Here is a 16,595-nt window from a genome sequence, read left to right on the forward strand (position 1 = left end):
TAAATAAATAAAATAAATTTAAAATAAATCGATTTTTTGAAGCTACTAAAGCAGGCTCCTCCGTTATGTACATAGTGCAAATTTCGTGTGGATAATCCTGTTGCATTACGGTGATTCAGTTTTATCAAAAACACGAGCCTACGAGTGAAGCAGAGCTTTCAAACAGGGCAGAGAGATCGTTAAAAATATTCCCCGTTCTGGACGACCTTCAACTGATGAAAATATTAAAAAAGCGAAGTATATGGTGCTTGAAAATTGTCAGCCAAGTGTTAGAGAGATGGCAAGAGAGCTCATCATCTCTCTCGAATACGTACGAGTGATTTTGGAGGAATTTTTCGTATGAAACGCGACGACTCGTCCCGATAAAACTGATTTTTTTTAAGAGTACCGTAAAAAGGTCTCTTTGGACGTGCTTGATCGTGCGAATTCCGATCCCAAATTCATGAAGAGCAATAAAACAGCCGCTGAGACATGGAATCCGAAGGTAATACCGTTTATTTCCCATATAAGGATATTGTTAAAAACTTCTAAAAGTGCGATATATCAATAATTAAATACGAAAAGTATATAAAATTGTACACACAATATTGGTACTAAAAGGCTTTATATTATAAAATTACATCTCTCGCTTATAACACAGTTTTAAGTTCCATTTGATTCTTTCACTTTCTATTGCACAAAACCAGAAGCAATTGACATAACGGGATAAAACGTTGCATTACTAATTCCTTTAAAGTACGCAAGCTCATGGCAAAAATGTTTCCAAATGTAACCAAAACTGCTCAAGGCCTTGAATACTGGATATGTGGACTCCAGTATCTATTGTGGAGTTTTGACCGAAAACATCTGTTAATGTTTGGGATATCCGATTGCCATTAAAAATTTATATTCTCTCCTTATATTAGAATTTTTGGATATTAAAAATATGTTGAAAGGGGTCAAAACTTCCCTGGATCCCCGTATACTTAATATAAAGATTTTCGAAAATCCTATATTAATGAAAATGAGATTTTTACTAATGTTTTACTGAGAACAGTATATATTTATGCCTAAAATAGATAAAATTTGGTGAAAACTTGCCCTAACTCCTATATACTCAACTAATATAATATTACAATTTTCGAACATTTGGCTGACTTAACTCAATTTTATTGGTGATTGCATGTGATGTATCTACCTAAATGAAAACCAGGGAACATTTTTTTTAGAATGTGGCATATGAATAGTAAGTCTTACTCGTAAAAATACATATAATAGAGTTAATAGTACCCCCACTGCGGCAAGTTGCAAGAGTATGAAATGTTCGGTTACACCGGAACGTAGCCATTCCTTACTTATTATACTCTCGCAACAAAGTTGCTAAAGAGAGTATTATAGTTTTGTTCACATAACGGTTGTTTGTAAGTACTAAAACTAAAAGAGTCAGATATAGGGTTATATATACCAAAGTGATCAGGGTGATGAGTAGAGTTGAAATCCGGATGTCTGTCTGTCCGTCCGTCCGTGCAAGCTGTAACTTGAGTAAAAATTGAGATATCATGATAAAACTTGGGTTGGCTCCATAAGAAGGTTAAGATCGAAGATGGGCAAAATCGGCCCACTGCCACGCCCACAAAATGGCGGAAACCGAAAACCTATAAAGTGTCATAACTAAGCCATAAATGAAGATATTAAAATGAAATTTGGCACAAAGGATCGCATTAGGGAGGGGCATATTTGGACGTAATTCTATTGGAAAAGTGGGCCTGGCCCCGCCCCTTACTAAGTTTTTTTGTACATATCCCGGAAACTACTACAGCTATGTCAATCGATCTCTGAAGAGTCGTTTCCTTCAGGCATTTGAATATACAGTTCAAAAATGGAAGAAATCGGATAATAACCACGCCCACCTCCCATACAAAGGTTATGTTGAAAATCACTAAAAGTGCGTTAACCGRCTAACAAAAAACGTCAGAAACACTAAATTTTACGGAAGAAATGTCAGTAGGAGCTGCATCCAGGCTCTTTTTAAAAATTGAAAATGGGCGTGGCGTCGCCCACTTATGGACCAAAAACCATATCTCAGGAAGTACTCAACCGATTTCAATGAAATTCGGTATATAATATTTTCTTAACACCCTGATAACATGTACCAAATATGCGGTGAAATCGGTTCACAACCACGCTTGAAATCTCGAGTATCACTTTATCATGCGAGAGTATAAAATGTTCGGTGACACCCGAACTTAGCCCTTCCTTATTTGTTTTTTCTTCTATTTCAGCATCAACTCCAAGGTGTAAACAGATCATCAAAATCAGGTGAATGAAATATATTTATTTACGCTTTTACAGTAATGTTTTCTGCATTATGGTTGCTCAATCTCTGATTTTCATACATATATGGTTGCAGATTGAGTACTTTTAATTCATCTAGTTCGCTATTAGTTAATATAAAAATTAGTTTTCTTATCTGCATAAGTAGAAAATAGTTCTTCTCTCATATAAACTCTGGCATGAGTATTACCAAATACGGAAACAATAAATTCTTTTGTTTTTACTATTTTCAAATAAGGCACTCATAGTCGCCTACGAAAAATAACAAATGTGGCTGATGTCACCTACATAATTGAAGTGATATGTTGCACGTTAAATGTCCAAAGAATATTACTTAATTAGTCGTGATCTTCAAGAAAGTAAATAAGCAAGCCAGTAAGTGTATATTTGTATAAATGCGTGAGAGTATCTAGGTCATTGTATACGATGCTCTGAGTTAAATTTACAATTTTTATCTAGAGTGGATAGTATACTTATACGAACAAAATCATACTAGTTTAGGTTATTCTAATCGAATTTGTTATATATGAGATCTCTACAACAACTCTTGTATTAATATGTCTTTAGCTGAGATGTATATGTAAAATGTCTACCAACAAGAGCGACGTTAAAATGAAAAAAGAACACTCAAATTTGGTTTTTTTTGTTATGCAGATAATTGTATGCCATTTATGATTTGAACAACATGTCAGCCAAATGACCATCGTGAACAGATTGCATATTTCTTACTATTTACATCTATTTTCGACTAGAATTAATCGGCTTTAGTGCGCTGAAAGTTGCTTTTGACCTCTTCGAGCGTTGCTGGTTGGTTGGTGTAAGTCTTTGATTTAAAATATCCCTAGTGAAAATAATATAAAGGAGTTAAAATGCATCACATTGGCAATCGTTTGACTCTGTCATTTCTCAAAACCAACGAGTCACCAAACTTTCCATGCAATGTGTCCAAATTTAGATGTAAAACATGAGGTGGCACACCATCTTGTTGGAAATTGAGATCGTTCGCATCGATTTCATCATGTGTTGGAAGAAAAATTCGGAGAAAATCGAGTTTAAATGCCTGCTTTTAATGGTAACGGCAGTTAAGGCCGTAAACGCGCCCACGAGCTATCAAAATTCCATTATTAGTATTGGTAGATGTTGTATGTACATATATCTGAGTTTGAGTTATCGAAATGCAATTCTGTAAACTTCAACTCGTATTAGTAGTAAATCTCCATCTGGCGCTACAAGGATCTGTAGGTCTATGTATAGTTTCGTTTTTTGCGATGTCGAAATTTGTTGAGCAAAGAATTTGCATTCAATTTTGTTTACGGAATCAATTTTCTGCTGAGTATACGTTGAGGATGGTGCAGGAAGCCTTTGGTGATGAGGCTATGTCTAAAAAAATGTTTACAAGTGGTGTAGTGAGTTGTAAGCCGGCTGTGAACGTGTCGAAGACGAAGAGCGTCCAGGGCGACCATCAACCTCAACCGACGAAGCTCACGTTCAACAAAGATTTGGTGTTGAAAAACCGTCGATTCACAATTAGAGACCTTGCTGATGAAGTTGACATAAGGAAAGCCTCAGCCAATACCATTTTGAAGGATGTTTCGGGCCTCAAGCGCGTTAAATCTCGCCTGGTACCGAAAACATTGAATTTTTTGGAAAAAAGGCGTCGCGTTGAAGTGTGTAAAACGATGCTTTCCGACTACCAGGGTGTCATGAAACGCATTATAACTGGCGATGAGGCTTGGATCTATGCTTACGAACCCGAAACACCCATCAATGGAGCGAATATCGTGCCATAAGAGACCCTAGACCAAAAAAATCGCGCCAAAGTCGCTCAAAAATCAAGGTCATGTTCACTGTTTTCTTCGATTATCGTGGTGTTGTGCATTATGAATTCCTTCCAACCGATCAAACAGTCAACAAGGAATATTATTTGAACGGTATATCCCATAATGCCCTAGTAATTCGTGATCATTTCGTCAAAAACTCAACCCATATCATTCCGCAACTACCGTATTCACCTGATCTGGCGCCGTGCGACTTCTGGCTGTTCACTAAGCTCAAACGACCGCTTCGGGTACACCGTTTTTATACGACATTCAAGCCGCAGCGAAGACGGAACTGAAGGCCATCCCGGAAAGTGACTACAACGAGTGTTTCGAAGATTGGAAAATCCGTTGGCATGAGTGCATTGCATCGGGAGGGGATTACTTTGAAGGGAATGGAATTGATTTGGAAGAATAAATAAAGAATTTTCAAAATAAATACAATGTTACCTTATTTTTTGGGCACAGTATTATGTTTAAACATATACAATTTGTTCTTAGGGACTATACTTATGTGTAGGAGTCTAGTCGCTATTGTGGTTTGGTACATTAAGGATTTTCGGTAGGCGACGAGTTCAAACAGAAAAATGTTATCTGAAAATTCCATAAAATATACTGTTCTAATTTATATTCCACTGGAATGAGCCCTTTGCTGCTTAGGAAGCAATACGTCTGCAATAAGGACTGTTGTGTGAATGGGAGGTTTCCGTAGTATATGCGAAGTGTTTCCAGAGGTATCACATGGGGTTCTATGTGGTCTTACTTAGCTCATCAGAGTTCAGTCAAAGAATCACATTCTAACGCAAAGACTTCTAATATAGCTGCCAGTATGTCAACCCTGCTTGTCTGGACCTTAATCATTCATATGGTATAGAAGAGGCTGGTAGAATTTTCTAACTATCTGATTACTCTATTAGCTTTAATTCTGACTTACCATTTCCTGTAGTGATCTTAATTGATGGCTTCGCAATCATCGTTTTAATCTTTTTCATCATAAGTATTTGTGTTTTTCTTAGAATAAGTCAAAAATTGCTCAGTCACCCTCTTTTAGCCCTTTTCTATAATAGTTAATGATTTACACGTGCCCTTGAAAAGAGCCTAAGTCCCAGCATACGATCTAGAAAAATATTTTCCAAAATACATTTATATGTACGTATTATGAAATGTTTAACAAATTGGAAATTCAGAATTCCACACGAACAGGTCGTTACTAAATGAAAACATACAAACCCAACAACTATTTTTAATGCCACGAGGAAATTAAAGGCAATTATTTTCTCATAAATATGTCGGCATATGTGTAAACCGACGTAAATACGCACGCACAATTAAGAGTAATTCCATTAACGCACAAGTGGGTGAGGTCATATAGATCAGTTTGGCAGGAAAAAAATTTATAATTCGGTTGAATTTTTGAAAATAAAACACAGACCAAGTGTCTAAGCAATCATTAGACGCACAGTCAGACATTAGAATGCCGGGCATAATGTCTGGCAATTAACAAATATTTATCTATAATTGAATCTAATGTCTGCCGAAATATGTTCGTATCTACATAAACATATATGTAAGTATGTATTTGGGTAATGTTTAGATTCTTGAAGATTTCCAAATTTGCATATAAAATGTAATTGGCATGAAATAATTTCGAAATTGAATTTGTGAAATACTCAAACTATTTTGAAAGCATTAGCTGTCAGCTTTAATTCAACGTAGAATAGAAAATTGTGTTTTTCGAGTAGACTGCACACGATGGACCTACTCCCAAGGGTGGAAAAACGTAACAGTCCACTGGCAAGGTTATGGCGTCTGTATGTTGAGATGCTCATGAAGTAATTTTTATTTACTTCCTTAAAAAAGAAAGGACCATCAGCAGCGACTTTTGCATAGTGTTGTCGCCCTTTTTGAAGGATGAAATCGCCAAGCAACGGCTGCATTTGAAAAAGAAGTAAGCGTTGTTTGGCCAAGACAATGCACCGTGTCACAAGTCAATAAAAACGATGGCGACATTCCATGAATTGGCCAGCTTATTCTCTAATGTTCTGTTCTCAGATCCCAAAAGAATGGTCGCTGGGCAGAAATGTTCGTGAAATAAATAGGTGATCGCTGAAACTTAGCATATTTTTATATGTAAAATAAAAGTCGCGATCAGTTCAAGCATCAACGAGGATCACGTTGAAGAGTTTAAAAACAAGGTTAGCCGATAGTCTAAATGTTAAAGTACAGTTTAGTGGTTTACGTCATTTCTATTATATTAAGGTTACTGATTGACCGTAAGTTTTCAAAACATATTTTATATAAACAAAGATCGCCCTGTTAAATCAAATGCCAGCTTCGGGGTTTGTGCCACTCATGAAATAGTACGTGTCATTAAATTAAATATGAAGTTCACCGATTCATTAACAAAACACTTTTCCCTCTTGTTTGATATTAGAATATTTTGCCCTACATTATAGTTACAATAATTATCTGGAGAAAAGGGGGACGCGTGATCTTTTGAGACATATGTAAGTCAATTTCAGTAGATCTAACGATCAGTGATCTCTCAATATTAATATGTATTTCCTCTAATAGTACTTGCTATCTGATATTCGACGTCAGAGTTGTAAACGCATCGATATGAAAATATTTTTTGACAAAGAAATTTTCTATTGATCAAAATGAAAAGCAAAAATCTCAGTATGCAAATCACGGGTCTGTGAGCTTACTACAAAACAATAGCAATAATATTCAAAATCACATAAGTAATAGCATGAATTACTATTCCTGCTAAAGTTTTTCGTAGAAAAATGAGAAATCGAGAGTGCACAATCTGCGAGATTAATTGCGAAAACCAAAAGAACCAGAGTCAAAGAGCAATTGAAAAACAAATGCATTAAAAGAGAGAGACATAGCTGAAATATCTGTTGAGCGAAATCGTGAGAGTGTTTTTATGTGGGTGCGATCAGCACAGCACTCGATTTTTCCAACTTTAGGCAACAAAATGTTTCTAATTTAGTGTTTGTTAAGCGCTGGTGAGCTACAAACTGCAACTGTCAAGAACTAATATAATATAATTCTTTGGTTATTTAAGTGGCGATCACAGTGATCGGGAAGCGTTATTTGTAATAATAATTATCTAAATATACATAAAAACAAAAACAACATAAAATGACTGTTGACGAAAAGGAATGTGTAAAAGTGATTGTCAAAGAAGAGCCTATAATCAAGGCAATCGAATTAAAGGACATTGCTTTCCTCGAGCAGCAACCGGTGATCGTGAATTGTCCCGCCTGCGAAGCTGAAGCGTTAAGTATCGTGCGTTTGGAGGCCGTTACGTGTCTGCAACGATTTCTCAGCGCAACGAAGTTGTGGTAAATAATTTGCTTTAATGATATTAAAATATTTTAGTTATGAAAGAATTAAAAACATAATTTTCTGATTCGTTATCAGTAAATAGTACGTCTCATTAGTTAAGTTTACACTTAAAATTTTTGACAAAAAATTGTTTTTTTTTATATTATAATATGTATTAAACAACGAATGAACGTGCAACGTGGAACTTGGCAATAATTCTTTCAATAACTATTTTTTTTAAACAATTTTAAACGTTTCATAATTTTTTCGTATTTTTAATAAATAATAATTCTATAAATATATTTTTTCAATAATATTGTTATATAATGTTCAAAAATACAACAATCCTTGAATAATAAATTTGCTACTTCTTTTTTTTTAAATAGTATTTAAACTTTTCATAAAATATTTGTTTTTGTTAATTTCTACAAATGATAATTTTATAAATATTTTTTATATAATGCTGAAAATTATATTAAGTTAAAATTTTTTAAACCAATCTTTGTTAAATAAGTTTTTTTTTWATTTTTTTTTTTTAATTTCCGACAAAATTTTCTGAAAGCTATATATTCAAAGTTTTGAAATTAATAATTTTTCATAAATATTTTTGTACAAATCAAAAAAATTTTATTATCCACTTCAATTTCTAGTAAAAATTGGCAACGCCGCACCGACATCAATCATTATTGCAGCAAATGCGGCTGTTACATTGGCCGTTTTGTGCCGATTAATTGCAGCGAACGTTGCTTGTCGCGCAGCGCACGGAAAATGGCAGCCAATGATAGCATGTCTCTGAAGACGCCACCGAACGATTGTGCGGCGCAAGTGCAAAGGAAGCGTGAAGAAGTGAAAGCGAAGCGTGCGTCAGCAAAAGCAGAGAAAGAAGCGGCTAAAACACAGGAAACAACAGTGGTGGAGCAAGTGGAGGCGAAGTGATATTCAAACAGGAAATTACGACTTGAGCTGGCTGAGCGATAGTTTGTCAAAGGAGAAGAGCGGAATAATTGAATCCATTTCTATAATGAATAATTTTATATTAAATTTACTGAATTAAAGAAAATACTTAGGGGAAAATAATAACGATATCAGTGAAAGTTGTTAAATATCTTTACATTTTTTATGCAAAAAGTTTGTGCAGCTTTTTCTTATTAAACTTTTTATTTTTAAATTTCTATGACAATTTCTATACAAAATATTTTTATTTTTTTATTTATTACTTTTTTTCAATTATACATAGTTATCAAATAAGAGAAAAAAAGAGACTAACTATTAGTATAAAAATTATTTATCTGGAAGCATAAATGCATTGTTTTCAGCCTTTTTGGTAAGGAATCCAACATGATCCAATCCACGTCCTTGACATAGCTGAATTGAAACGCCTTAGAAAATAAAATTTTTATGGAATTTTCACATTAATCACCTCGAATTGTATGCTTAATAATAATTTTATTTTCCTGGTCTTAAAAATTAATTTATAAATAATTGATATAATTATACGTCTAGTCTCCCGCTTTTCCCAGCTGATGCAAAATTTGTTCCGAACTCACAAAAAAATTACCTTCAAAATAAACGCCTGAGCCAACGGTTGTTTCCGTACGAGTTTACACAGTTTTTACCCTAAAAATTAATCAAAATACTTATATTGAGTCGATTCATAAGAGATTTTGAGGTCCTCTGCTATCTTTCTGATGCCAACACGACGAATTTGAAGTTCTCTTTAAGCTAATGTAGTACTATATGTCGTCATTTACTGAGGTTGTTTCCCTTGCTTTAGGCAAGTATTTGATGTCTTCATAACATTCATTGAATGCTTTGTGCCCCTCAAATACTCGTGTTTGTGATAGACTCCCCAAAATACTTCTACTACATTTTCAATGATTCCGTAAAAGCCAACTCGGTGTCAAATTTGTTGTACTCGTAATAGTTATTTGGTTTGTAAAACTAAATGATGACGAACTAAACAATTTTGTCTTATCTTAAATTGATTTTTATATCATCTAGTGAGCAATATTTCATCGTTATGCAATTTAATTTTCTTCTTGTGTAGAATAATAAAAAACTAAATATTTTGCTAAAATCCGACAAAGTGCGGTCTTTTGTGATAAACGCACATGCTCAATTTTGAACATACTCCCAGGCGACAAAAGTAAAGCTTGTGATCGTGCCATGTTCGTCAGCTAAGTGACGTTCACGCCGACTATATGTCCTTCTTCGTTTCTTCTACACTTCTCACTTGCTCTCTCTTTACTCTTGTCTCATTCTCGTCTTCAAAATGTGTTCTATTACATCAGCATCATCTTCGTTTTCTCTTCTAACCGTAGCCCGCCTTTCTTCCATATGTCTTCTAGCTTACCTCCCCTTTGCCGTGGTAACAAATCTGCAATGCTCGGCATCTCTGATTTCTCTCCTGTATTTTTGTCGTTTTTTAAATAATTTTTAACTTGCCGAAATACTTCCTCATTAAAGTATCGTTACTTTTCTTGCCTGTATTTTTATTAATAACAGGGCTTCAGATTTTCCCTGATTTCTCTAGGATGGTTTGGACCAAATCTTTGATATTGTTGTATTTTACTTATAGAGGTATTTTCATTTTGTCGGACCTCTATTTGGCTCGAAGTATAAAATGTTTGGTTTGTAAGACCAAATGATGACGAAATATACAATTTTATCTTACCTCTTTGGGGGGACTAATTAACACATTAACGAAATGAAACCATTTGAACTTAGACTTTATCATTATCAGCGCAGACTATTATGAACTAAAACTAGTTATGTCGTTAAAATCTTCTTTATTAAATTTTTGATTAATAATATAAGTTATTTCTTTATTCAAAAGCCAATCGTGATTAACAAAAACAGTATATGTGCAGACCTACCACACCATTAAATAACCCGGACATATATATATATATAAGAAAAGTTGCAAATTTATCAAAAAAAGCTTCAAAAGCTTTAAAGCTACAAAACTTTCGATAGGGTTCGTGTACTGGTACTATCCAAAATAAACCGAATACATATTCTCAGTTAAAGTTATTGTGTACGAAAAAGCTTAAAGCATATACAAAAGCTCGCGTACAAAATATTACCAAATAAAAAAAATTTGTTACAGAATTTATGATAAGCAAAGGTCAGGCATTAACACAGGCAACCTTGCCGTTCTTTGTCATCACCGGCCGACGCACGCAAATCAGACTCCTTTATGACCGTCTCCTCTGTTTGACAATACTCACGATTCGGCTTCACACAATTGTTGGAGCGATCATACAAACCCAGGAAGGTCTTGCAATTCGAACAATGCAGATACTCCTTATTGTCGTTGGGCAGCAAAAAGGGCAAAAAGCAGAAGGGCCAACAGCCGAGTATGCAGGCGGCGCAACAGGAATTGTTCGAGCTGCGTTCGGTTTGTGTGCGTATGAGCGGGCGACGATTGGCGCCGCATTTGGGACAATAGATGGTACCGTTGGCCGGACGCCACTTCTCAATCGAAGTGCGATAGAGGCTGCGACTGGGCTTCTCGTTGTATGTCGGCGAAGAGGGCGTGTGCACCGTGTAGCGACGGGTGTAGGCATGGCTTGTGCCATTACTCTGATCAGCACGCACATCACAATCGGATATATCACGTTTCACTGTATTATCAACTGGTATTTTAAAGAGACCTTTAGTTAGATTCATGACTACTGCTGACAACGTCTTGCTACGATACTTACCGCGTTGCGAGCGTATGCGCATGCGTTCGCGCGAAGATGTGGAACGTGGCTTGAAGTCGTCATAGTCATCCGAGCGTTTGGCGGCTCCGCGTTCAAACATGGTAGGTGCCTTATCGTCGAGCGTCTCGTGCGGCACGACGATGTTGCCAGCTGCTTCGCGCATCGACTTTTGACCGTTATGTGGCATATCGTTTTTACCGTTTTCAGTGATTTCTATTTCGGGATGATCGGTGCGTATGTGTTCGAGCAACGCGTTGGTGTCGTAACGTGAACACTCGAGAATTTTGTTGCATTTCAAACAACGCACATAATGCGTCTTAACCGGTTCGGGTGAGTCCATCGTACATTTTTAATGCTTATTTTACATTTGTTAGGTTTCTCACACAAATAACAAGAGGCAGACACTAATTTTTAAGAACGGTGCGTAATTTAATCAGACAATTCAGGTAACAAAACTGATTGTTATAGTTTTAGATTTTGTGTTTCATAAATTTATTTTCGAAAATTTTTGGCACCGAAATTTTTTTGATACGTTTTAGCTTTTGTTTTGCAACTATATCTAAGGGCTTTTAGTCAGCTTCAGCAATTTTTTAGAACACAAAGTGATATTAATTAGGTTTTAAAGGAATTTTTCGGCAGAAATGTTAAGAAAATGGAATATTGAAACTATTTTCCTGTAAAAATTTTTCTTTATGTAAATTTTGATTGTCAGACAGGTTTATAGATGTGATTTTGACAAGCCTCCACAAATATTATAGAGTTTACATTGATGTTATTTGGCTGCTATTTCAAAAATCTACCTAAAACGTATCGCCATTTTCACAATTATTAACGGTAAATGTAGATATTGGTGTATTGGGTCGTTCATGATTATGTTTTCTCATTGATGAAGTGAGTATGGTTCACAATACCTGAATTTATACAGAAGGGAGGCAAAACTATAATATGATGACCTGTAACTTTCTATTTAAACACGAATTTGAAACAAGGCTTGTCAAGGGCGTACCTAAAAAAAATATGGAGAATGGTCGCATGAAAGCATTCAAGTATCAGCGCCAGTAGGGAAAGCTAGGTTTCCGAATGTAGCACGGTGGATCTAATTAATATTATTGTTCGTCTGCATTAAAATAGTTTGTCTTTGTTTTGAACAAAGTAAAGACAAATTTAGTTTCAATTTGTCCTGTGATATACAAGATTAAAAACTTATTGCGTTAGTAAGTAATTGGCTATTGGGTAGGCAAAAAATCTTTTCGCATTTTCTCACTAGATGTCGTTACAGTTGTATATCTACATTGTGTCATAACATATAATGTTGGAAAGGTGAGATTTTAACTAAAAAATTATATTCGTTGAAGTTGAAAATAGTTACAGCTGTTCAAAAATGAGTGAAGAGAATGAAGAGATTCGCTGTGAAAGTGAAAGTGAAGAATGCCATGCAAGCCACCAATAAAATTTGTGAAGTTTACGGAGACGTCGCTGTATCAGTTTGTGTAGCACACAATGGTTCGCTCGCTTCCGTTCTGGAAATTTCGAATTTTCTATTTGCACTGATAGAGAAATGTTTTTAGCGTAACATGCTACATATTTGTTTACTTATTTACTAGTATAAATAAAAAAGAAAAAAAATTAATAAATAAATAAATAAGTTATAATAATAAGAATTTTTCGACTGCCCAATATAATATTTTAGGAGTAGAATATGACAAGTATGAGATTATGCAGGCTCTTTTCAATAATGATGGCGTGATTTTGACAGTTTGTGGCTGCCATGTTTGTGGTTTGCCATTTCATCATGTTACGTGACACCTCTGTACAAATCGTCCAAGGTTATTATGCAAATTCACGCTCCCCCCAAAATTTTACAAATTTTCGTTTTTGCGCAGATGATGTTATTCAGACTTATGGCGGACTTATCGGGACTTATTTCTTTCACATTTTTCGACAGTTAGATTTTAATGTACTCTTTGGTTAATAAAATAATACAACAATAATATATTTATCGCTGTTTTTTTTAACAAAAATCTTCATAGCAAAAAATTTGTAGGAGATAGAAGAAATCTTTAGCTATTATCTGCATTTGTGGCAGTTCTTACGAAATAAGCACTTTGTTCTGTTCATGTCACAAGAAGTAAGTAGTAAATTAGTTATCGTTTTCAAGCCTTTTCAAGGAAAAATCAGCAAATTTGAGACGTTTACGGCGATACAATGGTTTCAGTTCTTTAGTGAATTCTATGAAAGCAAGCCAAAATTATTTCTCAAAATTCACCAGGTTGTGGTTTAAGATAGTCCCAATTCTTGAGAACATCTTGAAATCGCAAAATTTAGGGCTTCAGCAACACTTTTCTAAACGTCAGTAATATTTTCATGCAAATATCTATGCATGATGAAATTGTAAACATTATTTAGATTATTTAAGGGGTTAGGGGTAGTTAGAATTTTCAAAAAATTGTATTTTTCTTGCATTTTCGCTAATTGTAATATCTTAAAAGTATTCTGTGAAAATTTCACGTTGATCCGATATTAAGTTTTTGAATTATTCGAAAAATAAGAAAGAGAGCTCTGGAACTTTAAAGCACTAGTGTGAAACTTTAAACGCGTTTTTCTCGAAGCTATGTTTTTTGAGCTGGTGACAACTGTCATTAGAAAACCGCTCAGTAGATTTTAATAAAATGTACACAGCTTTTAAAATATGTACATAATAAACTCGGGCCAGATCGAAGGATTTTTATTTTTTCAAAAATTTCAATTTTTTAAGACCAATTAACTGCTTATTATTTTTCCCAAAAATTTAGAAAAAAGTTTCCATTCGATCAGGCCCAGGATTATCTATTTACAAAACTAATTGTTTTGGTCCGATTTATTTTAGGTGAATCTCCAAGGACTTATGGTTGTCAACGCAAGTACCTTTTTTTGAAACAGGGCCAAAACTAACAACTGTACCTTTGGATATTAAATTTTTTTTTGTAAATTTTCATGATTTCAAGTCAACACATTCTATAATATTGCCAGGTTACTACTTTTGTAAAATAATACGATTTAATAGCAAAAAAAAAAAAACAAAGAATATTATGAAAATTCTCAGTTTTTCGTGCCTCTGACTACCCCCTTAATACAATGAAAAAAAAAAAAAAATTATAAAATACAGTTAAACAGTATTCGGAGAAATATATTGCCGTATTAGCTGAATTTTGCTTTCAAACCCTCAAGTGAATTCTTACATTTTGCACCAAAAGCCAATTGAATGGTGTAATCTTATTTAAATTATTATTATAATTTTTTTTATTAATTTAACTGCAGCTATGAAATTGTATTCGCATTACGAATTACATATATTTTCAGAAAATGCTGTAGTTATTTGCTTACATAACATGTCTATCGATGCTGCATGTTGAATAACTCTTACATAATCGAATGACCATGACCGTTCGCCGAACAAGTTGAGTTTCCAGAACCGGCACAGGAAACTACGCATAATAATGAGCAAAACAGAATTATGTCTGTCTTCTTTGTGTACTATATGTATTGATAAACCATCGAGGTAGGTATAAGGTAGGGCAAAGTGTGTGGGTAACAGAAAATTTCATTCTCTTGCAACTTCCAGGGATCAAAGCCGGGGTAATAACTTCAGGTAGGTACGATTTCAATGTTATATTTTATGCATTCTAAGCAAAAAGGTGCACCGTTATTAGAAAGACACGTTCTTTCAATTTTATTAGGATACCTCACATATCCGTATTCTTCAATATATGTGGTAGAAAGTCAACCGGAATTTCGAAAATCTTAATATTTGGTATATGGGGGCAAAGGTAATTACTGATCCGATTTAACGGTGGGCGGTGTTATAATCCGTTTTCACACTATCAATGAATTTTTTATAGGAATTGGTTATTGTAGCTTTAAGGCTTCAAAAGTTATGTATATATATATATACGAGGTGTGTTCAAAAAGTATCGCGAATTCTGAATTTTCGCGGGTTACGTATATTAGAATTTCGAATTTTTTGTGGCGTTAAGTTGGTACTCATGTTTCTCACTTATGCCGACAAGCTCGGCCATTTTGAATGTTCATTTGATTATTGACAGCTGCTTTGCTTGCATGTGTCTTCGATTTTTACCTATTCCAAAAAATGGATCAAAGAACCTGTATAAAATTTTGTGTGAAAAACGAAACTAAGTGCGCGGATGCATTCCAAATGTTGACTATGGCATACGCAGAAGCTATCTTGGACCGAAGCAACGTTTATCGGTGGTACGAAATGTTCTCAGAAGGCCGAGAAGATGTGACAAAAATTGGCTTTTGCACCACGATAACGCTCCTGCTCACACATCGTTGCTTGAGCGCGACTTTTTGGCCAAAAACAACACACTAATGATGCCGCAGCCACCGTATTCCCCAGATCTGGCCCCCTGTGACTTTTTCTTGTTCCCTAAACTGAAGAGGCCCATGAAAAGACGACGTTACGCTTCTCTTGATGAGATAAATACGGCAGCGAAGGAGGAGCTGAGAAGATAAAAAAAAAAAGATTTTTTGAAGTGCTTCGAAGATTGGAAAAACCGTTGGCACAAGTGTATAATATCTCATGGGTATTACTTTGAAGGGGACAAAATATATATTCACAAAATTCGCGATACTTTTTGAACACACTTCGTATATACATATATATAGTATAACTATATATGTATATAACTATGTTATATTTAGGTGACACAAGTAGCAATATTATACTCTGTAGGAATATGTTGCATGAGTATAATGAGACAGCCCAGAATTGAGTAAAACCTAATTTTTTGAACAACCTTTTTATTTGACGAGACGTCTTTCCGAAATTTTGAATTGCTTATGGTCCAAAGCAGCGGTAACTTCTTCGAATAAATTGTTCAGATCAGATCCTTATAGCATGCAGCTTTTATACATCAAAATCAAGTTCTCAATCAAGTTATATGGACTCGTTTGTGTTTATGAAATATATCTTCGATGCTTCATCTTTTTCCTTTTAATGACTTTAAACTCTTTTGCACTCACTTTTGCATGTCTACTAGTTGATTGTTTTTTAAGCAAGTTGACATATGAATTTAGTTTCTACACATTTCACTTTCATTAAAATTTTTAGTATTACGAAATATTTGCACCTTTTTACTTTAGCTCAATAACATTAAAATAACAACAAAACAATTTTAAATGTTTTATGATTGAAGGTCTTTACTAACTGATTTCACTTGAAAATGTAAAAGCTATGTGGTTAGTGGTCTTTTCACAAGATATGACAAATCAAAAATTTTTGAAATCTTCGCCCATTAATTAAGTTACTTGTTTAATTTATTATCCATTTAATTATTTTTAGGGAAATATCACACAAATCAAGAGAAACCGATTTGGAGATAATAATTTATGGTAATATGGAAACAAAGGAAAAAAGCTCTAT

General features: G+C 34.5%; 2 protein-coding genes across 2 annotated transcripts; one reads left to right on the forward strand and one right to left on the reverse strand.

The window, feature by feature from the left end:
* The first annotated feature begins 7,007 nt into the window (after nucleotides 1-7,007).
* On the forward strand, nucleotides 7,008-8,580 carry LOC108971195. Its single transcript, XM_018937082.1, has 2 exons — nucleotides 7,008-7,483; nucleotides 8,117-8,580. Exons 1-2 carry the CDS (start codon nucleotides 7,281-7,283, stop codon nucleotides 8,400-8,402), a joined length of 489 nt encoding a protein of 162 aa, XP_018792627.1. The 5' UTR covers nucleotides 7,008-7,280; the 3' UTR covers nucleotides 8,403-8,580.
* A 1,694-nt stretch (nucleotides 8,581-10,274) lies between these two features.
* LOC108971189 lies at nucleotides 10,275-11,850 on the reverse strand. Its single transcript, XM_018937076.1, has 2 exons — nucleotides 11,174-11,850; nucleotides 10,275-11,104 (listed from the first exon to the last, which is right to left on the reverse strand). The coding sequence occupies exons 1-2, from the start codon at nucleotides 11,511-11,513 to the stop codon at nucleotides 10,602-10,604; spliced, it is 843 nt and encodes a 280-aa protein (XP_018792621.1). The 5' UTR covers nucleotides 11,514-11,850; the 3' UTR covers nucleotides 10,275-10,601.
* Nucleotides 11,851-16,595: the final 4,745 nt, after the last annotated feature.

Source organism: Bactrocera latifrons, unplaced genomic scaffold (assembly GCF_001853355.1).
Source record: "Bactrocera latifrons isolate USDA-ARS-PBARC rearing strain unplaced genomic scaffold, ASM185335v1 scaffold_33, whole genome shotgun sequence".
Taxonomy (NCBI): domain Eukaryota; kingdom Metazoa; phylum Arthropoda; class Insecta; order Diptera; family Tephritidae; genus Bactrocera; species Bactrocera latifrons.

Bases quoted from the DNA above. Each gene is read 5' to 3' on its own strand.
- LOC108971189 (XM_018937076.1), bottom strand. From the start codon at position 11,513: ATGGACTCACCCGAACCGGTTAAGACGCATTATGTGCGTTGTTTGAAA. The intron at 11,105-11,173 runs GTAAGTATCGTA...TTAAAATACCAG, and splicing joins GCGCATACGCTCGCAACGCG to TTGATAATACAGTGAAACGT.
- LOC108971195 (XM_018937082.1), top strand. From the start codon at position 7,281: ATGACTGTTGACGAAAAGGAATGTGTAAAAGTGATTGTCAAAGAAGAG. The intron at 7,484-8,116 runs GTAAATAATTTG...TTCAATTTCTAG, and splicing joins CTCAGCGCAACGAAGTTGTG to TAAAAATTGGCAACGCCGCA.